Source organism: Oxyura jamaicensis, chromosome 3 (genome assembly GCF_011077185.1).
Source record: "Oxyura jamaicensis isolate SHBP4307 breed ruddy duck chromosome 3, BPBGC_Ojam_1.0, whole genome shotgun sequence".
Lineage (NCBI taxonomy): Eukaryota > Metazoa > Chordata > Aves > Anseriformes > Anatidae > Oxyura > Oxyura jamaicensis.
Window position 1 is genome coordinate 102,656,709 of NC_048895.1, and position 25,697 is coordinate 102,682,405.

Here is a 25,697-nt window from a genome sequence, read left to right on the forward strand (position 1 = left end):
GCTGTATTCTGACTTAAATTTCCCTGCCAAGTGCTCTCCTGATATGGCCGGGGAGAATAGGATTTGTTCTCCCCTAGCTGTAATGCTGAACATGTCTATATCAGCATCTGTGCAGAAGCTAGATTTTTAGACATGCAATTAGCATTCATGGAGCAATGCATGGGATAAAAATTGACTGAAAAATAGACACTGCTCCTTTGTGTAATTATTAGCAATTGGAAAATTTCTGACCTCTACCTGACTGCAATTTAACGTGTGGTTGAAAAAAACAAGATAGAAGCCAATTGAACAATATAAATAGGAATTCATACGTGGTTTCTGGATCAAGGAGAAACTTACATTTGAAGAACCTCAGATGTCACAAAGTTGATTTGATTTTCAAGAGCTTAAATGGTATCTGCTGGTTGTCTGGGGAAAAAAAAAAAAAAAAAAAAAAAAAAAAAAAGAATTATCAAGGAATCTTTTTTGGTTGTTCTTTACTTCTGGAAACTTCAGTCTACCATTATGATTAATGGGACAATCTGAGCACAGAAGAGTCAGATTTCATCTATTGATTCTTAGTAAATCACTGTGGTATCTGGAAAAAATGCGTGATGCAAACAGCCAGCCAGCCTGTTGAGTAAGTGGACACATTTGCCTGTGCCTTTTGTAAAAAGCAGCTCAGTATCACGGAACTCCTCAGGATGGTGTCAGAAGCCAAAGTTTTTGATTCCTGCATGTGTTGTTTGTTGGATATGGCGCAGGATGCATTGTAAGTCATTTTGGTGGATAGAGGGTGACAGTTTTTCCAGGAAGGAACATGAGTTCATGCTGAGCTCTGTGTGCATGAGTGGTAGCAGCACATCTTTCCGGACTTCGGTGTGTTAACGTGGATGTCCAAAAATTTGGTAGTAGTCTGAAGTTTATTTATCCAGTCAGAGACACAAGCAGGAGAACAAAGCCCAGAGATTTCAAACAGAGATTTAAATAGCAGTTACACATTTGCTACCATTCTGTACTTCTAGTGTCTGCCAAAAGTCTGGAACAACCTACGGTGGTGTATGCCTAAGAAATTTTTACAGTCTAGCCTCTCTTTGTCCCGAGGCTCTGACCTCTCCCCTGAGGAACATCTGCCATGGGATGGAAACATGGTATTCGCCTAGTAGTGGGCATGGGGAGGCTGTTATTTGGCTGCAGGATAGAAGGATGAATATGGTGATAACAGCCAAATGTTAAGATGTTGGTTGTAATTTTTTCTTTATTTGTTTGTGTGTTTTTGTTAATGCTGATCCTCTTAGAGGGTTAAGGAGGTTCTCAGTTGAAAAGCTTTGAAATATGGCTGCATTCCAAAATTGTCACATTGGCACAGGATGTGTTTTAAGTTGTTGCAGTCATTTCCATTGGTCCTGAACTACTGATACAGAATTGTTAGACTGTACTCTGCTATTCAGAGGGAAGAGGTCTCCTTGTATTGGTCCTCCAGACCTCTCTGAAACATTTCGGTCCGTCTACTTAGAGCTTTATATTTCACGAGTTACAGAAAATGAGTTAGGTCCTGTATGAACTTCAGCTCCAAAGTCCTGGGGACTTTTCTGTAGTTTCCAGCAAATGGATTCTTTCTTAACAGGAATTTCCTTACATTTTTACATTCTCATACAATCTGTGAGAAAGATCCATACAAGCTGCCCGGTGGCTTCTTTAACAAACACATTTTGATTTTTGTTTGCTTTATTTTGTATTTTCATTATAGGCAGCTCCTGGACACGTCTTGGACAACAAACACATTAAAAATTTAAACACTGGAAACTGTATTGCTATGGCTATGAAGTATATTTAAACATAACCAAGAAAATAGGCCCGAGTTGGCATTTTCAAGATATTCTCTTGCATACTTCTAGTTTCAGAGAGCTCTTGCTGTTTGTAGGCTAAAATAATGAAAACTGTGTGCCCTTCTACTGCTTAAAGGAATGCCTGGAATTCAAAAAGCTACTTACCAGGCAGAGAATACAATGTGGTTGTCAATTAATTGTCATCTTGCTGCTTCCAGAACCTCTCATGGGTACAATTTGGTTGACATAGCCCAGCAAATGACCTGCAGGTTTGTTGTTTCAAAGCATGAATGACTTTGTCTGCTGGTTATGTTGGGCAAAGCGTGAACGTGCTGTTTTGCAAGGACGCTGTGACATTTTAAAAAAAAAAAAAAAAAAAAAAAAAAGAATATGTGACTGTTTTCCTTACGTTCTTCCATGGTTTTGATCTTTTCCTGGTCTTCCAATATAATGATGTTGTTAGCCTTTTTTCGCCATCTGCATCATTTTATCAGATTGTTCTTAGGAAATCTCAGACTTGTTCTCCCTTCTTCTTGAATAAAATGTTTTATCCATAAATTTAGAAGAGATTAAGAAGATCTACCTTTCTTATGATTCCTTGCAAGTTACTTACATTATGCGACAGGTCAGCTTCATTTGATAATTCTTGTTCTTAGACGATTATTTTTTGTTTTAGCAGCTTGATAGATTAAAAAGGTTAAAACACAATGTTAAGCGTGGTAATGTGTTTATGTATATTTTGATCTTTACAATAGTGATTTCTTAATTCCTAATCACTCAAGTCAAGGTTGCAAACATAACGTCTTCCTAGGTCCTACCCCAGATCTGTAGACAGGCAGGCTAAGAGAAAGAAGAGATTAGTGCAGAATTACTATTTGGAAAGTCTTTGTAGTCTTTATGAGACTTATTTCAAAATGAAATTTGCTTATTAATTTTGCTGTTAATAAAACATTGCCACTTTTTATTCAGTAAGGAACTGAAGTAGGTGGGATGAAATTAACTTGAAATCATATATCCCTATAGGATATAATATGCTATTTAACTACACCTTTTTGTAATGAACTGCCTCAGCTTAGTTTTCCATGTTTGTTGCAAGACTTCTCTGTGCAAACTTCTTATTTTCCTTCAGTTTGGCAGGCTGGTTGGGATTAAATGTCTGCTGAGAGTCCTTCCCTTTCTTCACTGATTATTGAAAACCTAGATGACTAACTTTTTTAAACTGTATGTTAGAGGGTTAAATTAAAGTAAGATGTATGTCGTTTTGTTATGCCTGGTTGTTTGAGATAAATATTACTGGTAAGGTGATCAAAGCAGTGACAGTTAAGGTGCTATCACCTCAACCCCCTTTCAAAATTCTAGTATTTATCCAGTTATCAGTGAACAAAATAGCCAAGTATAAGAAAACATAGTTTACAAAGCAGTTATCCAGAAGAAAGCATAAATCAAAACGTGGATACCTTAAAAGTTGAAGTAGCAGCCATTTGTCAAGTCTTTTTGGCCAGACAGATGTTATCGCATGTTTTTGGACTGCAGGACTCAGGCAGTGTGAGTATACTAAAGTTTGTGTCCTGTTTTATCTTCAAATAGGCTAACCGACCTCCAGCAAAGCTCAATCTGTTAACCTGCCAAGTGAAAACAAATCCAGAGGAGAAAAAATGTTTTGACCTCATATCACGTAGGTTTGTTGTTTACTTCTTTTTACTTACAGTTAATAATCAAAGGGGTTTGCGTTACTTCTGAAGGCGTGTCAATAATCAACTTAAATATTTTAGTATTTATAAAATGTTAAAGTAAAACGAAAGCTTTATAAAATGCCCTTTCTAGGACAGTTTACCATTTCATGCATTTTAGCGTAATGCAAACTAACTCTGTCTCTTTGGAAGACTACCTTTCTATAGAGCTATGTTTACTCCAAGTACTTCTGTATCATTTTGTGTCACCATACAACAGGGTAACGATATTTTTGCTGTGACATCACTTATGGAAAATGTCAGAGCTGATCATCTTAGAAAGTTATAACTTTGTACAGGATCAAAAGAAGGCTTAAACCACACTTTCTGTGTTTGATTGAATTGGAGAAGCCTAGGGCTTATCCTGACTGTGTCTTTATCTTGATTGTGTCTTTGAGCCTGACAAGCTTGCCTTTTTTGATTACCTCAGTTTAAGAGATCGTTTGGAAACTTGAAACCTCTCTTATACACAGATGACCTCAAATAAGGAGTATACATTTTAGACACTCCCCATCTTGCCATTAGCAGAACTTTAGACTTATGATTACTGAGGTTTTATCTAGAATATGGAAAAATTATTTTGCTCTCCCGCTGCTTGTGTAATAAAATCTCAGCACTGAAGAAAGGTATCTGTGTAAAGAGCAACAAGCTACCTTGTGTGAACATAGATGAACTAACTGTACCCATTGCAAGTGAAACTTGCTGAATAGACGTTTTGGCTGTCAATGCTCCAGTGATGAGACCAGAGACCCTACGAGTCAAACACCAATAAATCTTAGACTTTTCCAAGAGTTTTCTGCAAAACCAGTTTTTTAATCCGTACATGAATTATTTATTGTGCAGATGACAGGACGTACCACTTTCAAGCAGAGGATGAACAGGAATGTCAAATGTGAGTTACTTGTCTAATTTTATTTCTGATACTGGTATCCTTCTGAGATGTTACCGTGAACTTCAGAAGTGCCCAAACATTTAATAGCAAAATATTACTGCCATTTTAGATGGACATCTGTTCTACAAAACAGCAAAGAGGAAGCTTTAAATAATGCATTCAAAGGAGATGATAACACAGGAGAAAATAATATTGTCCAGGAACTGACAAAAGAAATTATATCTGAAGTCCAGAGGATGACTGGAAATGATGTGTGTTGTGACTGTGGAGCACAAGGTGACTCTATTAAGCATATTTCTAATTGGTAAAAATTCTATGTATCATGAGAGTTTTTAAGCTGATATTTTATGCTTTCTCTTTTACTCCTTATATCACAAAGACTGTACACAGTAGAATATGTTAACAATTCAATTACACTGCTTTAGTAAGATTGATTTTTTTATGTGCATATTGTCAGTGGGGAGAAAAGGTATTGAAAAGCATATTTTTCTCCTATGTATTTTGCTGATATAAATCAATTGAACTTGCTTTATTAGCCCACATGTTTACATAATACTTGGGCAAGGAAGGCAGTAAGATACTCAAGGCATTTTCCTAATGCACCATATTTTTTTTAACTTTTTATATTCAGCTTTGAGAGTGAGCCAGGAGATGGTCTAAGACTGCGCTTACTGGAAAAGAATGCATCTGCTGACTGTGTTTTGGAGCATTGGTTTTGGTTTTGTTGATCAATTCATTTCTACTTTAATCCTCTTCAAATTATTTTTAAATTCCTGCTGTTTCCAGTGTTACAGAGGCACCGCAGGACTTAGGCTTTTCGGATTTGATGCTGTAGCTGAAAACGTTCTAAACCAGTATGCATCTTATAAATCAATAATAATTTCCAGCAGTAGATACCGTATAAAACTATGAGAAGAATCAATCCTGCTGTCTTTAAAGAAGATTCTAAATAGCTACTACCACACCTTTATCAAATGAATAAATGTCAATCTCCAGATGAATCAATGTTCAATCTCCAGAAATGACTTATTTTCAGGAAAACGAGGGAACGTTTTAGCAAGAATGCAAAATACAGGGGAAAAAAGACAAGGAAGAGTAATTAAAGGAGAGGGATGAGTTTTACTGTCTTTGAAACAGTTGAGTGAGAACTCACTGTAGGTATACTTTGTAATCACTGCTGCTTCACATAGTCTAAAGTCTGTATTTGAAATACAAAATAAAAAACTCTAGACATCATTATTTTAGATTGTATTGCACCTATAGCCCCTGATTGAGAATGTGACACCTTAATGTTGGTGTTTATGAAAAATACTTTTCTTGAAAGCGTGGAAAAAGATGAACCAGACTATTTGAGAGGCTCCCTTTGGGGTAAATGCCCTTTACACACACACACGTGAGCGCACACACAAATTTAAAAATTGCATTTTTGCTTCTTTCATCATAAAAAAATAAATAAATCCTGGTTTGTGTTTCCCAACAGAGACAAAGTAAAGGCGTAAAGGCATAAACACTAAGATCTGATAATTTATGTATAAGAATCTTATTTTTACAGAATCTCATTTCTGTGTATTGCATTTTCTAGAATGAAGCCATTACATGAATTAATTTAATTCTGTGGGTACCTTTTGTTTCAGATCCTACCTGGCTTTCGACAAATTTGGGAATTCTAACCTGCATTGAATGCTCAGGAATTCATAGAGAACTTGGTGTTCACTATTCCAGAATGCAATCACTTACATTAGATGTGCTGGGAACATCTGAACTTTTGGTAATGAAATAGCTTTTATTGACTTAAAAATAGTACTATAAAATACTTCCAACACAACTATATTTTTGTCACTTTATATATAGTTCCAGTCTTGAAAGTTGCCTCTTGATAAGTCTAATTTAAGGAAGTGTAATTCCTCAAGATAATGGGAGCCTCCAAGAACATAGTGACTTGCTGTAAACTTTGCCTGATCTTAGAATTCAAATTAATAAAGGTTTAATATTTTGTTTCCACTTTTTTTTATTTTTTTTTACCCTTGGCTGCTCTTTATATGTCAAACAACGGTATTCTCTTAAAAATGCCTCTTAGATTAAAAATTGAAGTTCACAAATACCCCATGAAAATTTTCCCCTAAAAATGCTAAATAATTAATCCTCAAAGGAAGAAAATGTATGTGGCTTTGCTACACAAAGAAGTTACCATGTATCAGCTGCTCTGTCGCAGTTCATGTGTGTTCTCACACAGCACTAAGTATCTTACACTACGAAGACTATTGTCTTGATTCTTCAGTTACTTGTGTGTTGAATCCCAGCTGAAAACTGTTGTCCAAAAAGGTTTGTTCATGATCACTGATACAACAGCAGAACTAGGAGTCGGAAACCAAAAGTCCCAACCCCTATTTTCCCTTGTCCTCCCCCAGTATGTGCGTGACAAATAACCAAACACATTTGTTAGTGAGTTGTGGATTTTTTTTTGACAGCTTGCAAAGAATATTGGGAATGCTGGGTTTAATGAGATTATGGAATTCTGTCTGCCAGTTGATGAGATGATCAAACCTAATCCAAGCAGTGATATGTAAGTAAAAAGCCACTACTTCTGAAAAAAGTAGGCATTAAATTTGGCATTGCTAATGGCTTGTCCCCTCATGATTTGCACCAGCATGCTATGGAAAATGTGTAATACTTTAAATATAGCCTTATAGCCAAGGAGTATTTTTTTTATTATTTTTCTGATCCTTTGCATGTCTCTTTTATTGAACTTTATTTGATTGTACCTTCAGTAATAGTTGGGATTATAGTACCAGCTCTCTCGATCATGATTTGTGGGACAGGAAGAAATTAAATACAACTTGTTGGGAATTTTAAAGATGCACAAAGGCACAAAAATAGAGATTAAAACCAACTCGATTTGCTTTGTGCTTTTTAAACACAAAACAGAAATTAGAATGAAGTATACATTTCCCTGAAAGGTACTGAACACCTACTATGTAGAGACCCTTCCTAGGACTTCAGTCCATAACTACAGAGAGTGACAAGAGAACATTTAACTGAATTGCTCAGTAACACTCACCTGTGATGGCAGAGACATAGCAAGGACAGCTGCTGACTTGGCTGCATCCTATGTTGTCGTAAGAGAGGTGGTAAATAATGCAGAAACAAACCCAGAAAAAATGGCTTTGGATGCAGCTGATTTTATGTTATGCAGACTTGCACCATTCTGACAGAGTCAATGTTAAATGCTACAATTTTAATAATTTTTGATTGCTTCTGTCAACAATAATATAAACTACACTACTACTTAAAAGTACTAATATTTTTACTGAATGCTAAATTAATAGGTTAAAATACTTTGTAAAAATGAGACATTTTTTAAGATGTCATTTACTCTGAAAAATCTGTATGTCAAATTTGTGTTTTTTTTCATTAAATAAGGTAGTGAAAACTGACATTTTTTAAAACCATGAAAGAGTATCATCCTCTGTTTTAGGAAAAAGAGGATATATCTATTGATTCAATCTATTATTCTTCAGATTATTTTTTTCTTTTTGCCCACTATTATAATATCTAGATGATAAATTTTGGCTTTGTCAAATACCTTCTGTGCAATGTTGTGTACATCCCAAGAGCTGGTAAGCAGTTATGCTTGTGAGATGCATGACAGATCCTGTCATAGAGTGATGGGAAAAGGAATAGTTGCTCGTTAGCTGTGTATTAACAGCAAAAGTGGTTAAGTCATGTACTTATTCAAGTGTACTAAGCGATAGGTTTCACCTCAACTTAGAGGTGAAGCTAAAAACTCTGCTACGTTACCCCTATCTGTTACAGCTGGGGTGAATTGTTGCTTTACAGAACATAGCCACTGCTGTAAATACAGATCCAAAGCCTGGGTAGCCTGCACGGAGGTGTAAGACAGTTTTTTATATCCCATGCCTTCTGTCCCTTTTCAGCACTTGCAGGAGTACAAGTCAGGTAAACAACCTGTAAGCTGCTGTTAGCAACCAGGATCACGAAGCGTTATTGTATTCTGTGCGTAAAACTGAGTATTCTTGATCTCAGTATTACATCAGAGTTCAGAGGGGAAAATTTATGGTGTGTATCAGTATTGTAGTTACATTTCATACTGGAAATATGAGACTCCATGTCTTACATGCATATTTTAAAAGAAAAACGACAATGAATGAGAACTACAGTCTGTCTCAGATTTTATTTCTAATGACTTACATGTATTTATGGAAATCCTAACCATCTTCTGCTAAAAATTATAAAAGTAAATATATTCAATTTCAGGAATGCAAGAAAAGATTATATTACTGCCAAGTATATTGAGAGAAAATATGCAAGGAAAAAGCACGCTGACAATGCAGCTAAATTGCATGCCCTTTGTGAAGCTGTCAAATCAAGAGATATTTTTGGGCTAGTCCAAGTATATGCTGACGGTGTGGATCTCACAGAAAAAATTCCACTGGCCAATGGGCATGTAAGTGTGGTAAATTTTATTAGAAAAAGACATCGTTAAAAAGTTCAATATGCTTTCATAATAAAAAAAAACTTTTTCTTATTTGAAGCTAAGGTTTGAAATGCTGTTCTGAACATTTGTCTCTTTAATGATGTAATTTAACTGTAGCAAAAGAAGATATTAAAGATTTTAATAGAAAATTATTTCCAATTACCATATTTAAAATATTCTTAAACATTATTTTTTTCAATAATCTATTTGCTTTTTTAAACTCATTTGTTTATTTACTTCAAAGGAACAAACGGGAAGGAACAAAGGGTTTGCAACAGATATTCTAATGGTAACATGTTGGAATAATTTGAAATTAAATATTTTAATTGAGCCAATTGATGCCTTATTAAAATTTCTGCTTCTCTGTAAATCAGAAGAAACTAATGTGTTTTTTATTTTATTAGGAGCAAGATGAAACAGCACTTCACCTTGCTGTTAGATCAGTTGATCGGACATCCCTCCATATAGTTGACTTTTTAGTGCAGAACAGGTAAGCGTATCAAACACTATTAAATTGTTACTGATGCTGCTTTTCCATCAAGTAGTATCTAAAAAGAATTCTAGTATTTGCAAATGTAATATTGTTCTTTGAAAATCATGTAATGAGCGACGTTTACTAATACAGAGTAGGAACGAACCCTATTTTAATAAATTTTCCTCTTCTTTCCTGTAGTGGCAATCTAGACAAGCAGACATGTAAAGGTAGCACAGCCTTGCACTACTGCTGTCTGACAGACAACGTTGAGTGCCTCAAATTGCTGCTCAGAGGGAAAGCTTCTATTGAAATAGGTAAAAGGGTAATGTTCAATTTCGTATTTGTAACTGCTGCAGGTAGGGAAAAAGTGAGTGCATTTTCTCCTTGGTTATTTAACATTATTCAGAGAATTATATCATAATTAAATAATTCATTGTTCATTTCAAGTTTAAAGTTGCTTTTAAACAAATTTATGTGTAAGTCAAGTGTAACATTAAATATGTACCGAGGTTTTCAACTGATGTCTTGTTGCCTAATTATATACTGCCTTTCCATGGCCATCATTCCATATATGTGGCATGTGGAGTTGCTGCTGCTCCTCATGTTCAGAGGGATGCTATTAGTTGGACCTCCATGTGAAGGAAAGAGATGAATTTTAGAGTGTATTGATGTAGTAGTTCGCTATGTACCTGCAAGTATATCTCTGTCTTTAGTAATGGACAGGATAATGATGCCTCTTATCATCCTAACCTCCTTTTCTTGATGTGATAGCTAATGAATCGGGAGAGACGCCACTTGATATAGCTAAACGCTTAAAACATACTCACTGTGAAGAGCTGGTAAGTGTTGCATCTTTCCATATGTTTGTGCACTTATAAGCAGAATCATGTCTGAATACTCAATGGCTTACAGTTGAATATTCAACAAATCTATTCCAGACAGAATAGGCTTCTGCTTAGAAAAAACAATCGAGTTACGTGCTTTTATGAAGAAAATTATATTTTTTCTTAGATGCTTTGGAAATGCTTAACTTCCTGGTGCCAGAGCATGATTGTGTTTGAGACATTGGCCTCAAATCCACAGAAGTTTTGTCTGACATCCGGTTGAAATCAAATCACCATACTTTTTATGGATGAAGGCCAAAGAAACAAAGTTCATCACTATTTTTAGTAAACAAGAAAAATGGATTGATGGGTTCAAGGTTCCTTGATAAGTGAGTCTACATCAAAAAACCTGCCATTGCAGTTAATTTCTCTGACCTGCAGTTTCTAAACTGAAGCAAATAGGATGTGGTGTTTCTTGTCAAAATCTGGAAAATGGGCCTGCAATGGGTAATGAAAAGGCTAGTTGCCTTTGATTTAGTTCTGTTCTGTTTGGGCGGAACTTCATTCTTTGAACTCACTCCAGTGCAGTCGCTTTCCAAATTACTGAAGTTTGTTTTTAAAATAAAGGTAGTATTTGTACCTAGAAAGAAGGTTCCTTCTATGTGTATTTTTTGTTTTAAAGTATCTTGTTTTAAAAATAAGTACTGCACATACCAGTAGTGTCATCTTTTGTTCCTCAGCTTACTCAAGCACTGTCTGGAAGATTTAATTCTCACGTGCATGTAGAATATGAATGGCGATTACTTCATGAAGACCTTGATGAAAGTGATGATGATATGGATGAAAAGCTACAGGTTTGTATCAGAACACTTAATTTTCTGTGTAAATTCGATGTTCATAACAATCTCAGTAACACTATTTCTTAATGTAGGTATTAAGACATTGCAAAATGACATTCAGTAATAAAATTCAGAAGCTCAAATTTTAATTTCTGTTTATCTTAGTTTTCCTGCTTAATATAAAGTAAATAAAAAAAAAATGAACATGTGGTTATGATCGGATTGCAATTAGCCAGATGTGATTTTTTTTTTTCTTAACACTCAATATACACACAGTATAGTAGTTGTTATTGTTTCAACACGTCAGGAATATTTAGGCCTTCTGGTCATCAAGCAGAAGTACGATAAGCTAGGAAAATTGCCATACCTTACAGTATCTCCTCATTCTTGTGAGAAAGCTCCAGTCACTGTCTCTAATTTTGGAACAATTAATTCGTTCACTTGTCTTCAGCGGTGCTAAACTTTTGCATTAAATTAGGTGTGTTCATTAACAGAAGGCTAGGGTCTTAATTCTGAATCTTCCTGTAAAAATATTCTTGTTCTTCTGCTTTTGTACCCTAATGGACCTTTTGGACCTCTGGTGCTACTGGGTCACAGGATGCCACAGATTGGCTGAGGTTGGAAGGGACCTCTGGAGGTCATCTGGTCCAACCACACTAGTTAAGCAGGGTCACCTAGGAGCAGTTGCCCAGAACTATATCTATTTGGCTTTTGAATACCTCCAAGGATGGTCATAGTACAAGCAGTCACATGACAAAGTATTCCAGTAGCGTAGGAACTTCGTTCCATTTAAAAAAAAAATACAAATTTTCCTATTCTAGGCACCAAGTTTAAAAAAAAAAAAAAAAAAAAGTATTTAAGTACCTAAGCATACAGACAGGGAACAAGCTACCAAGTTTTGATACCTGTACAACACTGAAAAATGGTGAACATGTGGGGTTTTTAAATCCTTTTTGTGATATCCTGTCCGCGTGGGGTTCTTTTGCCATGTCTTGTGTCCTTAATCCGAGAGAGCTATTACCTCTGGTTCTTGACTTTCACTGGACTTAGTAACAAAGAGTAAAAAACATGTCATGAGCCATCCCTTTCAAAGCGTAATTGCTACCTTCTGAGAATTTTCTTAAGATTTCTGTTGAGAATTTTGGTATCTGTGCAAGGATCTGTAGTCTGTGAGCTGTTAAATCCAGTTCTGGGTGAGAATTAGAGTATATCCCTCCATTTATCTATTCCTATATGTTGTGTCACCATCCAGATGATAACAGCAATACTGATGTCCTTTTTGATAAAGCAGCTTTAAATCTTCTGGTATGTTGGTTTTTGGTTTTGTTTTTTTCCCTGCTCTAAAACCTTTTATGTACTTTACAACTAGATGTTTATCAAATCAATGCCTTTATAGGACACTGGGCCCTCTACATTTTTATTTTTGATTTTTAGTTCATTTTTTCTTTACTTCCTTTATTGTTGCCAGTTGCCTTCTGCAGTTGTGTTCTTTTTTTGGTCCGTCCCTTGAGTTTCACCTCGTATAAGAAGTTATTTGCTACTCAGCAATGAGGCTAAAGTAATGAAACTGCTACTTCACTGCCCGCTATTAATAGGCTTGTACTACAGGGACTTCTGAAAGGAGATTAAGGACTATTAATCACAGACTAGTGTCTGTGACTACATTGAATGCACTGGTGGATACTGCTGGTGCTTAGGATTACATCAGAGTTCTGTTTACAGGCATCAGTATATTAGGCTTGTCTCTTTCTGGTAAAACAATTGAAAAGATTTTGTCGTCTTTGTCAGAAAGGGTAGTTTCTGAACTTGACACTTCTGAAATCGCAGAAAAGCAAACCTATCCTGAAAGAAGGCTAAAACAATACAACTGGTTTCTGCTGCCTGGTCCTAGATCATCTTCTGCCTCCATTGTGGCACACGTTTGACCCTTTATCAAGCTGTTTCAGTTTGTTAAACCAGTGAAAAGCTAAGTCAACAAAACAAAAAATTCTGATGGTTTAGAAAGCAGAAGCAAGCATGGGCTGAAATGAATACCAGAAGCAGGACGGTGGAGAGGTCAGGGAACGGGGAGGGTGAGCCAGTGAGGAGTGAGTCTGCTAAACCAAAGTAAAGGTGGGGATTGATGTGGCTGGCTGTCACACACATCATTCTGGTAAGTCTTTGAGCTATTACACTGTGCTGGAACGCTTCTACAGGCCCTAAATGATCTATCCAGAGTGGGCACTAAATATATTTAGAGGAAAATTGATTGCTTATTCATGGTACTGTTGGTGTAAATCTGTTCTGCCCAAATGCTTTTACTTTAAATGGTTATTTTAATTTCATACAGACAGTACATCAGCTATGTGTTTATCTAACGCTATTTCTAAAGACATATTTATGCTCTCTGAACTATGGAATGTTGCAACCCACTCCTGCACTACCCATATGAACTTATAACTCTAGCTATTTTAATTATCACTCAATAACAATTATCATGCTTGCTGTTGAAACAGGAGAAATAATGCTAAGTGTGCATAGCAAACAGATGACTTGCTGCAAATCTCAAAGACAACTAATTAGAGCTCATTTGGTAATGTGCAGGGGTTGAGCAATGTTCCATCCCAGCTGCCAATTAAAGTAATCTCACTAACTGATCCTGTGATACTAGTGAGCTAAAAAGAGTTCATGAGAAGTTTGGGCTCCTACTATGTTGTAGGTTGAGCTACAGGTAGAGTACTTGGATACAGTTCTGTTCTGGTTTTGAGATGATCATAATCTATGTTGGTCTTAACACTGCTGGACTTCAGATGGGGCTTAGGTTCTTCAGTTGTTTCTGTGGTTTTGAAAATATGACCTGGTATTTTTATGCAGGAAAACTTTGCTTGATCTATTCTAAATTATCTGTACTATCTATTTACTATCTATAGCAGTATAGCCCTGTGTGTATATATAGGATACAGTATTATCCTATAGGAGTATGCTACAAGAGAAAATGAAAAACTACAACTTTCTGAAATGCAGTACACATTACATTTTTTTTAATTGACATGCACACTTCTGTCTTGAAGAGGGTGGAATGTAGATTCTAGGTTATGTATTAGCAGCAACAAAAAAACATTTTAGAAGCCATTTTTACTGTCTAGAAACTAAGAACTTTCCATTAATAAATTGAGTACAGTAATGTGGTATCAGTGAGTACTTCTGTTACTGTGTTTAAGCAACCCAGTCCTAATCGGAGAGAGGACAGGCCCGTCAGCTTCTATCAGCTGGGATCAAACCAACTTCAGCCTAATGTAGCATCGTTGGCAAGAGATGCGGCGAACATTGCTAAGGATAAGCAAAGAGGATTTATGCCAAGTATATTACAGAACGAAACGTATGGAGCAATACTCAGTGGCAGTCCACCTCCCATTCAGCCTGCAGTACCTGTTACAAGTAGTGCACCTCCTCTACCTCCACGGAATATTGGCAAAGGTATTAACACTGGAAAATAGCATTGTATGTTAGAAGAATGGGATCGTAACAGGTTTTTTCCTTATGTTTTTAAGCTTTTTTTAACATTACATTGCACAGGTAAGTATTAGAATAGTATATCAATGACTTCATCTTGAATACTTGAATTTAATCTGCACAGCCAATTCTGAGTTTGATTTTTCAATGTACATGCAAGAAAGTACACAACAATGTGTGGAAAAACAATGCCCAGGAAATCGCAGTAAAGTTAAACAACTTACTAGAAGGGGGACTGCAATGGATTTAGTTCAGCAGGTACTTTTTGATTGTATTCCATCTTTTCACACTTTGGTTACTTTAAGATGTGATTGTCAGAGTGAAAATTTAAACATGTAAAATTTCCACAGCATTTGGCTGCTGTAGAAAATTATGTTAATACCTGGGAAAATGGAGAGTGTATGCAGAACGTGAGAGACATTAACATCGCAAAAACTTTGCTTAATAGAAATGTGATTCAAGGTTGATGAAATAAAATGGAACAAAGTATGAGGTTCACGATGCGGAGAACTGGATAAATTCCAGAACTGTTAGCTGACTGAAAATGTAACTGCAGGTGGTTAGCTGAACAATGACAAACACACTGGTCTCATCCCCGTTCAGAAATACATGCTTGCAAAACCTACCACTAAATCTGACACTGTAAACCTCATTCTTATGTTCATATATAATCTGTTTGGATCATGGTGAAGTGTAGAGAAATGTGTACAGGTTATCTTTACGCAGTACATGTTCAGCGTGCTTTATTGCTTCAATACCTTGATTAATCAGCATCTCTCATGTATGCCACATCTATGTAATGTTAAATTCCAGAAAAATGACCGTGTAAACATGATTTTCTATACTGCTGTGGTTCAAACTCCACATCAGGAGATACAAGTGGGTAATGTTCTAGGCATATATGGGGAGTGTCTGCCTTTGGAAGCACTACAGAGGTTAGAAAACAAAGCTCCATACAACCATGACCATGTCTGAGATTGCAAACTGAACATTTGTGTAATATGAAAAGTCAGTTGTTGGTCCCACAGGAATGGCTGCAGCACGGAAGTTGGATAAAAATATGTTGTCTTGAGGGCAGAAAGGCTGGGAACAATAGAACAGCATGGTGTTGTCCTACTTCGAAAGGGTGCTGTGAGACTGGGAGAAGTTTAGCAGCATATCAAACTAAGTTCCTTCACCAAGGTGGGATTCCTTTCATCTAACATTTTTGCATGAAGTCTAAGCTTAATATGATTTTACCTGACAAAAAGGAATGCTTCCCCCACCAAACAAGAAAATTCACCTAGTTTCTCGGGCTTTTTGGCTGTGAAGGAGCTTTCACTGTCTGTTTAACTGTTAGATACTATCCCTAAATTAGTAATACAGTTGGATAAAAAAAACTCTCTTAAAAGAGAGTTAAAAAGACTCTTTTACCCTTTGAAGTTTTATTACCCACGGCAAACCATACTATTTCACCCACTGTTTGCCCTTGATTAAATGACACTAGAAATAGTGTCATTTTAAATTCACTCCCAACCCCAGACTTTTTGGCACCAGTATAGTGCAACTCCCACCAAGAAAGCATGCTGCCTGGCTCAGAGAGATTATTAACTCGTATTCTTTACTCTAGCAATATAGTAGCCTGTCATTTTGTATTCTTAGTTAAAAGCTATGATAGTGTCACCGATCTCAGGTTCTTGTTGATTGACGATATTGTTGTTGGTATGCTTATGATGTATTATTGTTGCTCCTTTATCCTCTTAGCTTTAAGCTGTTCTCCAAGTCTTTTGAGCCTTGTATGCTTCTCCCTGCAACCTGATATTTATTCATACCTTACTCTGTTTCATCTTTTCTTAATATGATGCTCATGCTCTGAGTAGGGAAACGTGACATGATAAGTGCAAAATACTGGCCTCATGGTGAAATCTATAGTGTGTTTTATGAAATGGAGATGCAGCTCTTTAGCCTAAGAATGGAATCGTTTAGGAAGCCCTGAAGAAGAAGTACTTCGTAACCGATGCTAGTTTCATGACTAGTTGTCAGAGCTTCTTGTTTGGGTGAAATCCAGTTTTATGTCGATTCCAAATCAAAACTGCTGTTTCACTTTGAGTCAGCAATGTCTGCTAATACTCAAGGTGAGGTCCTTTCCTTGGACTACCTGAGATAATTACAGCTATCAGTCAGGGATTAAAGAGGGTAGCAAGATGTGCCTTCTCTACTTGTTAAGAAATATCTGCTTTTCAAGTGTTGACATATCTTAAGGTAATGACTGGAGACAAACATTAAGGTAAAGAGTTAGTAAGACTTCAACCAGAAACTTCCATGTAATTTTTTACAGCAGATTCTGATTTCTGCTCTGGCATTCCTGCAGGATGGCAGTGGTTCTGATTTCATGAATGTAGCCTATATAGTGTGTAGCTGTACCATTTTTAAAAGCACGGGTGTGAATATTAACGCTTGTGCTTAGGGTAAGTAATAATAATAATATAGTATTTTCCTCTCTTTTTAGTCCAGCCTTCAGTTCTTGGCAGTGGTATTCAGACAATTTCTTCATCTAATACAATGTGGAAGACTAATTCTTTAGGAGTGGAAAGTATAAGCAGGCAGAGATCTTCATCTGATCCACCAGCTATTCATCCCCCTGTGCCGCCATTGCGTGTAACATCTACAAGTATGTTTCCACTTTCCCCTGTTTTCCCTTCTGCTGTATCTAATCATAGTTGGCTTATTTTTCCATTTTCACAACTCATATTTCCTCTTTTGGTGACTGTAGCTTCGGCCTATCGTTCCCATCCAGTAACTTCGTATGAACTGTCTTCTCTGAAATTCCGGTGAATGGTGTAGTACAGGGTCAAAGGGAAGTAGTAGTTATTACTAGAGCTAAAGAGCTTTCCTCTTTGATATGTAGTTTTAATGATGCATATCTCACTAGTGAGCTGTAAAAATAAGCATTACATATAGGCCTGGGGCTATATCTCCACATTGTGCATTCTTGAAGATCATAGGAGTGTAAAAAGATGTTTTAATGCATTGCCAGCTGCTGTTTTGTTGGTTTCAAGAATTCAATAGAAATTTAATGAATTACCAAATATAATGTGAAGTTTCTTTAGCTAAATGTTAATCATAACAGGATTTTAAAAAAGGAGTTTTCTCAAAACTACATTTTTCAGACCCTTGCTCAAATACTTTTCCATAAAACACCAACTGAAGGCCTTGATTGAGCAAAGAACAATATCACTTTAAATATAGTCATATTCTTGAAAATGTTAGATCAGAATGACTTTGGTAACACTTGAGAATTTTCTTTGCTTGTACTTTAATGCTTTGATGAATTGAAGTATTTGTGAGCTCTCTGATCTTGACGAGGTGAAACAAAATATGAACCTCTTTCTGAAGAGTTCTTCCTTCCAGTGGAAGGATTACTTCATGTTTTAAGGTGTTGATTACAAGTAGTAAAGCATTTTTCTTTGATGAAGATAAATCCTGTAATAGGAAGACCTGTGGATGAGAACCAAAGAGACAAAATCATAGAATCATAGAATATACCGAGTTGGAAGGGACCCATAAAGATCATCAAGTCCAACTCCTTGCACCGCACAGGTCTACCCAAAAGTTTAGACCATGTGACTTAGCGCACAGTCCAAATGTTTCTTAAATTCATACAGGCTTGGTGCAGTGACTACTTCACTGGGGAGCCTGTTCCAGTGTGCAACCAAAAAAAAAAAAAAGGTAAATAGAAGTCTAATTCCTTTTCATTTTCTAACTTTTTTTCTATAGATGTGCTTTCTCCAGCACCACCGCCTCCAGTGGCGAAGACAGCCAGCATTATGGAAGCTTTGAACCAGCAATCTAAACAGCAACCAGCTCCTCCACAAACTAAGCCAACCCCACCACCACTGCCCCCACAACCTCCTAGTAGAATCTCTCAAAGAAAGCCTATTTCTGGGTAACTGATGCCATTTTAGTACTTACTGCATATATTTCCTAATGATTAACTTTTCAATTTCATGGTATATAACATGCAAGTCATCTGTAAAGCGTGCAGTCTTTGCCAATGGTGTGTTCAAACGTATATGACTGAACAGAAGACAGGTACTGAGGGAGCAGATGACAAGGATTCCCGTGGTAAAACAGAACAGCCTAGCAATTTAATATTGTATAACTTTTACAGTATCTACAGAATGCTTAGCCCTGATGGAAATAAGCCACAAAGAATAATCCATTTCTAATTTTCTTCTAGTAGCAAGAGATAAGGAAGGGAATATTATGTCTGCTTGTGCCACTTGTTCACATGCTTTTCCTCTGTTCGGTTCCATTCAGTATTTTCATTCATGGCAGGAGTTGAGACTTGGAATAGAGAATATTTAAATTAAAAAAATATCAAAAAAATAGAAAAAGGAAAGAAACTGGAGCACAGATGCTAGTCTTTAAAGATATATAAAGTATTGGATTACGCCATTCCATTTTACATTTCATGTAAAAGAGATCTAAAAAAAACTTTAAAAAAACCTTTAAGTTGTAGCAAGAATAATTTAGACGCTATGGAAAGCTTTCCCAAAGTAAACCTAGTGAGATATGATAGTAAATTTTCTGGGAAATTAATGGATTCTTCGTCACTGAAAATTTGGTAGAGTATTGTCTATACAAACCTGGATGGTAATAAAATACAGGGGCATGTATGCATATGTGTATATGTGAGGTAATATATATGGTTGATGCTTTGTGAGTGAAAGAAGCAAACAACCTTTGAGCTTCCTTGCTAGCCTGTTGTTTGCATATACCAAACTAAGTAAAAGGGAGAAGCAACTTGCTGAAGTTTGCTATAATGTACAGACACAATACATATTTTTAACAAAGCACACAAATAATTTTTAAAAAGTAATGTTAAGAACTTCAGAACTTAGGAAAAGAAAATTGGCTTTACACAAACTGCAGAAATTGAATGTATGTAATTCTCCTGCCTTACATTTTTAGATTAGGTGCAACTTACCATTGGCCTACTCAGAAATAGAGAAGCAAACTAGTATTTTAAAACAAAATACCAGACACTGGAATATATTGAAGAAGTTACAAGAATTTTATTTGTGGTTGGAGTTCTTGTTTGTTTCTTAAATGGAAAAAAATCTGTTTGTTTTTTTTTTGAACAGGACTGAGAAGTCATCTGGCTTAGCAAATAAAGGGCAGTCTAGAGGACTTGGGTCTCTACAACAAACTGGTAATTGTGCTTTAGAGATTTATTTTACTGTAATTAAGCTATTGTTATTACAGCCTAAAGGAGAGCCTTTTTAGTTTACCTTGTACATTTAAACACAATCAGTACCAGCGTTTTAGTTTCTTTTCTTGATGGTGTAGGCCCTTATGCTTAAAGCTTTTCTGCATGAACAGAGTTAGGGGCCAAGTATTATCAGCAATGGAGCCATGTAGTAAGAATCGCGGAATGGTTGAGGTTGGAAAGGACCTCTGGAGGTCATCTGGTCCAGACCCCGGCTCACATGGGGTTGCCCAGGACCATGTCTGAAGGGCTTTGCAAGGTCCTCCAGGGAAGGAGACTCTGCAACCTCTCTGAGCAGTCTGTGCTAGTGCTTCATCACTCCCACAGTTTAAAAAATAAAAATAAAAAAATCAAGTGTTGCCTGATGTTCAGAGAGTACCTCCCGTGTTTCAGTTTGTATCCATTGCCTCTTGTCCTGTCATGTGGCACCAGTGAAAAGAGCCTGGCTCTGTCGTCTTTGCACCCTCCTTCAGATTTTTGTACACATTGATGAGATTCTTCCTGGGCCTTCTTTTTTCTAGGCTAAACAATCCCTGCTCTCTCAGCCTTTCCTCCTATGAGAGGTGCTCCAATGCCTTAATCATTTTTGTGGCCTTTTGTTGGACTCTTTCCAGTTTAGCCACATGTCTTTTATACTGGGGAGCCCGGAACTGGACACAGCACCCCACGTGTGGCCTCACCAGTGCTGAGTAGAGGGGAAGGATCACCTCCCTCAACCTGCTGGTGATACTTTGCCTAACACAACCCAAGATATCATTAGCCGTCTTTGTGGCAAGGGCAAACTGCTGGCTCATGTGCAGCCAGGACCTCCAGGTCCTTTTCTGCAGAGTTGCTTTCCAGCCCCCAGCACAGCCTGGTACCTGGGGTTTTTACCCAGGTGGGGTTTTAGCAGTGGACCCATGTTTTCCTTCGCCTTCATTTTGTCACACATGTGCTTAGGGAAACCTTTCTCCTCATCTGACATCGCTGGCCAGATTCAATTCCAGCTGGATGTTAGCCTTCCTGATGTCATCTCAACTCACCTACCCCCCACACACACTCAAAGAGAGGATACAGTATGCAAGCTTTAATTAGTTCATTCTTGTTCACAGGTGTCATAAATGAGGCAATGGGCAAGGCCAAAATACATTTTTGCATAGAAAAAAATGTGATGTATGAAGTTTGCATTTTAAAACTATAATCACTTCTAATTAATGAAAATGCAAATTGATCCTGCTTTTGTAGTGGTTTTAGTGGAAGTTCTTCTACCCAATCAATTCTTCCACTGTATATATTATGTTCATTGGTTCGTACTGTGATTCTTTATTTCCCTTCATCATATCCACAGAGTGGGAATTTGCAAATCATTATCAGAATATGTCAGAAGTCTCCTGTGAAGGGTACAGAATCTCAATAAAGATGGGATTTATTAGGAAAGAAAGGTTCTAAAAGTCTTCAGTCTGTAGAGAACGGGTGGGGAAATGGGAAATTTGGGTCTGGTGTCATCTGTTTTATAGGCTTTTTTTCTCTTAGTCATGTATCTTATACCTTTTCTCAGTATAACTGTGATATTAAAGGTCTTAGGTAATTCTTCTTGGGAAAAGAGGCCTTCTTTGGTAAGGAAAAGGATAGAAATACCACATTCAGTGTAAGTAAAGAACCACATTAAAGATGAAATACTCATGGTATACATAATCCTTTGTATAATTCAGAATAATGAATTTAGTTTCAATTTGTGTCTTTGCTCTTTTTTATTCTTTAAAGCATGCCTAGGATTTAATCATTTTACTTGCCTTAGCAGCTGGAGAATCTTCTTCTGTATGTGAGATCCCCGTAACACAAACTGGTTCCACAGTAAATACTTTGGCACAGATCCAGCCACCAGCACCAATGCCAAGGAAATCACAAATAGTAAGTAGACAGCCTGGGTTTAGATTTTATTAAATCCTCCACGTACTGTCAAACACACAGCTGACATAATAGTCTGTTCTGTTAGAAGTAAAGCATGTGAACCCTGGAAAATACAAAACCCCTGTCCTCTTAAATGTATGACTTGTAGTAGGTATTTATGAGAATGTTGCTTCTCTTACATTTCTTATGCAATGATATGTGATTTTAAATGAAGAAGAACACAGGCAAAAAACAAGGAGAAACCAAAGACAAAGCTTGGATTCGTTGCTTGTGTCTGAATTTGTAGAATTTATGGTTTGGTTTATTGAAGGTAGGTAAGCTTGATAAGAGAATGGTAGGTCACGTGTAAGCCGCATGCAACTCAATTCTTAAACTTCAGTGAAGAAAGTAATAAGGAAGTTTTTTTGCTTACTTTTACAATGGAAGTAGATACACTTGCTTACATGGGTGAACCAAATGGCTTCAGAAAAGACTAGGAGGAACCAAGCTCAAAACAAAAGAAATTGGAACTTTGCAGAATTGCTTCACTTTACAACTCTTTGTCATGTGTTCAGTAGGTGACAGGAGGGAAATCCGTTAGAGGTTACTAAATACACACATCACACCTGATGTGAGGCACCCCAACTGGAATCATAGAATAATTAAGGTTGGAAAAGACCTCCTAGATCATCTGGACCAACCATAACGTGGTTGAAGGGGGAAAGGAAAGGCTGGAAGTGCTGGGTTGGAAGTATGGTGTATTCTTCTCTTCCATCCTCCCCTAGCCTTACAGTGACTGTTAGAAAAGAGATGCTGGATTTCGATGGACTTTTGATCTGATTGTATGGTCTTTTGTTATTTTTATCTAGGTCTACAAATAGTAACACACATAGTAGTGTCAATATTTAGATTCTTGTACTGGTGTAGGTGAAGGGACATATTTCCAGATGTCAGTTTTGCCGTTCCATTATATGTAGTTCAATTGACTCTTTGGCCCTTGCTCCAATTTTACATTATTTTCTTGTGTGGTACACATAAAACATTTATGTGCTTGGTCATGACAGTATTTCTCTGCAGCGAGCAAATCATAATACAGAGAGCTCGTGCTCTTGAGATGCTGGGCTGGTTTATGCTTTAAGTTCTGTATAGTTTAGTAGGTAAATAACAAACTGAAAGGTAGGAGAAGTGCTGTTCCTGGCTCCATGATTGTGTTATTAGTGGGCTGCAATAAAACATCTTGCCTTCTTCGGTCCTCTGTCTCTCTTTGTTCATTTTTATTTAGCCATGTCTACTGAAATAGTAACTCTCCAGGACAGGACTTCAGTGAGTATGTGTGCACAGCCTTGCATATTGGAGTTCCTAGAACTCCTACTAGCTTTTGTCATCTGATAATGCTGAAAAAAAACAGAGATGTGGAGTTCATCTTGCATTAGTTGGGATTATAAAATCTGTTTTCTTGCCTCTCCCAGTCTTGTTTAACCAAGTTACTGCCTGTCTTGCATCAAAATAACTTCCATGGTTTAAGCTGCAGTAAAATTTAATGGTCTGGTTAGTGAAAAATGGAATAGCTGTCCCTTTAGCTTATATGCACTAAGGGAATTGCCATATTTACTCCGTAAAGCTGTTGAACTCTGATCACAATTTGTGTTGTGTGCTCTGGGATTCAGTGCTGGCTACATCCATTGAATACATTATCAGTTCTGGCATGGCTCTACCTGGCTTTCTGTATAAGTGAAGGTTGCAGTAGTTCTCTTTCTTTCGTTGTTTGTTTTACAGAGCAAATTGTTTCACTTCTGTGTGAATGGGTTTTCCTGGCTGTTTTTTAGGAACAGTCTGTCTCCACTCACAGGCTAATATTAGCTGCATGTCATATGAAGAACAAATCTGACTCTCCAAATATCTCTAGGGCACAATTTTGTGACTGAGAAAATCAGCTGGATGATTTTCTTCTGTCATAAGAGAAACCTGGCTCAGGGGGGTGTGTGCTAGTTAACGTGCTTTAGCTAAATCAATCTAGCCAAAGCATCTTAGCTGAGATTTAGTCAAGGGCCCCTCAGCTAAAGAGCTTTAGCTAGATCAGTCTAGCTAAAGCACTTTGGCTAAATCATTCCCTTTAGCCTTAAACTTCACCCTTTTTTGCTAAATCTGCCAGAGAATTTGGAAGCCAAACCAGATTTAGGAAATGATTGCAGAAGTGCTTCTTGAGTAAAGAAAAAAGAGGTCTTGTACAATGCATTTGCCCAATAGCCCATTTTTCAAGAGGAAGGTTCCTGATGCTTTTTTTTTTTTCCCCTCAGAGTATGCTTGAGATTTTTGAAACCACACAGAAAACGTTCCTGTTTGTTAGTCTCCTGGGAATGGGGATGTGTTTTAATTTCCTTGACTTGTAAAGAACAAGAAATACCTGTGATGACATTCCTTTGAAGTCAGTAATTATGTCACTGTTGTGCTGATGTGAAGCTCTTTCCTCTTGACCTAAAAGTTGGTTGTGGTTTGAACCGTAAGTTGACTGAGACGGAGCAGAGCCCCTGTGACACTGTGCAAGGCTGTCAGCTCCCTGGGCTGTGCCCAGAAATGGAGCCTGAGGGTATTCCTGGTCTGGGCAGGTCAGGTTTTTTAATACTGAAATGCAAATGGACGCTTGTAAGGAGAGTAACGCGCTACCTCCCTACTTCCCAACCCCTTTTTTCTGCATGGAGCTCAGCTCTGACAAAGCAGCACCTTAAGAGGCTTTGTCCACAGCAGAACATTTGGCTGGTCAAAAGAAGCAGACTTGTGGATGGAGTCTCTTCTCCTTCACAGCTCCATGGCTGACCGGAGCAGAGATGGGGACCAGTCCCTGGGGACCTCCAGGATGGTGGTGAGACCTGCTTCTCTGTACCCATTTGGAGCCTCTGTCCCAAATACCCACTGCAGTAACAGCCATCTGTTTCTGCAGGGCTAACTGGTACTTGCAGCTCTGCTCTGGCATCTGAAGGTAGAAAGGAAAGTTTTGTGCTGGTTGAGGCTGGGGAAACTGGAGGAAAGGGTAGGGTGATGAAGAAAGATTATGTTCTGACTCCAGGTCCTGTGCTCCTTGCATGGAAAGATGATGCAGGTAGCATCAGTGTTAATCTGCAACAGGGATTGAGAAGGCTGAAAACAAACGCAGCAGGTAGCAGTGTGTGGAAACAGGGCAGGTTGCACTTCTGCATGAGGTTAGGATGGTGGATACAAATCGTACAATTCCAACATCATTTCAAACTGAACACAACTCGGACTGGTCCCACTCAGTACTGAAATATTGCAACTCCCTGCCAAGCAGCAGCGTGACCTTTGTTATTGGAAGACCACTTGTGTGGCTGGCAGTCCTCAAAGCACTACAAAGAGCCTGAGGACATTCTGGAGAGTTTGTAGACTGTTGAGCAGGGTTAAGTAAATTAAGAAGGGACATACTGACAGGTGTCTCAGGCCTCTTTCTGACAACACTGGTGTTACACTCACTGTGTAGTACTTGATCACCCCATCCTCTGAATAAAATCAACACTTGCCTCAGTGGTATAGATCTCGAGTGAGCCAAAATGGAAGCTCACAAGGGAAAGCTGGTCCACGTTGGTGACATAGTGGTTCTGAAAGGCTTTGGATGTTGCCAAATTCAGCCTGAACCTTGAGCACCCAGTGTAAAAGATCTAGCTGAACTCTAACCCATGAAAAATAGCAATGGATAGCATCTCTGCTGCTTGCTTTAGATCAACTTCAAGTCTATTTTGATTCTTCCTTGCTTAGTATTTACATTTACTTATTTCTATATTTCAGTCAAAAACTAAACCCAAAAGAGTAAAAGCGATTTACAACTGTGTAGCAGATAACCCAGACGAGCTAACCTTTTCAGAGGGAGATATCATTGTAGTCGATGGCGAAGAAGATCAGGAGTGGTGGGTGAGTATTTTGTATTTTCTATTGATATACTTTGAAAGAAATGAAATCCAGAGGTTGATGCTGACTTCAGAAGATCCCTGTTGAATTTCTAAATAATAGGAGAA

The 25,697-nt window shown here is 37.5% G+C and overlaps 1 protein-coding gene across 5 annotated transcripts in view; it reads left to right on the top strand.

Moving 5' to 3' along the window:
* The window catches only part of ASAP2 (ArfGAP with SH3 domain, ankyrin repeat and PH domain 2), an 88,615-nt gene that overhangs the window by 59,514 nt on the left and 3,404 nt on the right, over nucleotides 1-25,697 (top strand). For 2 of the 5 annotated variants that reach the window (XM_035322720.1, XM_035322722.1), the window contains 16 exons: nucleotides 3,396-3,483; nucleotides 4,382-4,430; nucleotides 4,540-4,706; nucleotides 6,065-6,198; nucleotides 6,899-6,993; nucleotides 8,706-8,895; nucleotides 9,330-9,415; nucleotides 9,599-9,714; nucleotides 10,172-10,239; nucleotides 10,965-11,078; nucleotides 14,264-14,519; nucleotides 17,044-17,205; nucleotides 18,312-18,480; nucleotides 19,682-19,749; nucleotides 21,584-21,696; nucleotides 25,471-25,593. In XM_035322720.1, coding sequence (XP_035178611.1) covers nucleotides 3,396-3,483; nucleotides 4,382-4,430; nucleotides 4,540-4,706; nucleotides 6,065-6,198; nucleotides 6,899-6,993; nucleotides 8,706-8,895; nucleotides 9,330-9,415; nucleotides 9,599-9,714; nucleotides 10,172-10,239; nucleotides 10,965-11,078; nucleotides 14,264-14,519; nucleotides 17,044-17,205; nucleotides 18,312-18,480; nucleotides 19,682-19,749; nucleotides 21,584-21,696; nucleotides 25,471-25,593 — 1,998 coding nt within the window. The remainder of the gene's footprint in view (nucleotides 1-3,395; nucleotides 3,484-4,381; nucleotides 4,431-4,539; nucleotides 4,707-6,064; nucleotides 6,199-6,898; nucleotides 6,994-8,705; nucleotides 8,896-9,329; nucleotides 9,416-9,598; nucleotides 9,715-10,171; nucleotides 10,240-10,964; nucleotides 11,079-14,263; nucleotides 14,520-17,043; nucleotides 17,206-18,311; nucleotides 18,481-19,681; nucleotides 19,750-21,583; nucleotides 21,697-25,470; nucleotides 25,594-25,697) is intronic. The other 3 variants (XM_035322723.1, XM_035322724.1, XM_035322721.1) reach the window with 2 other exon arrangements.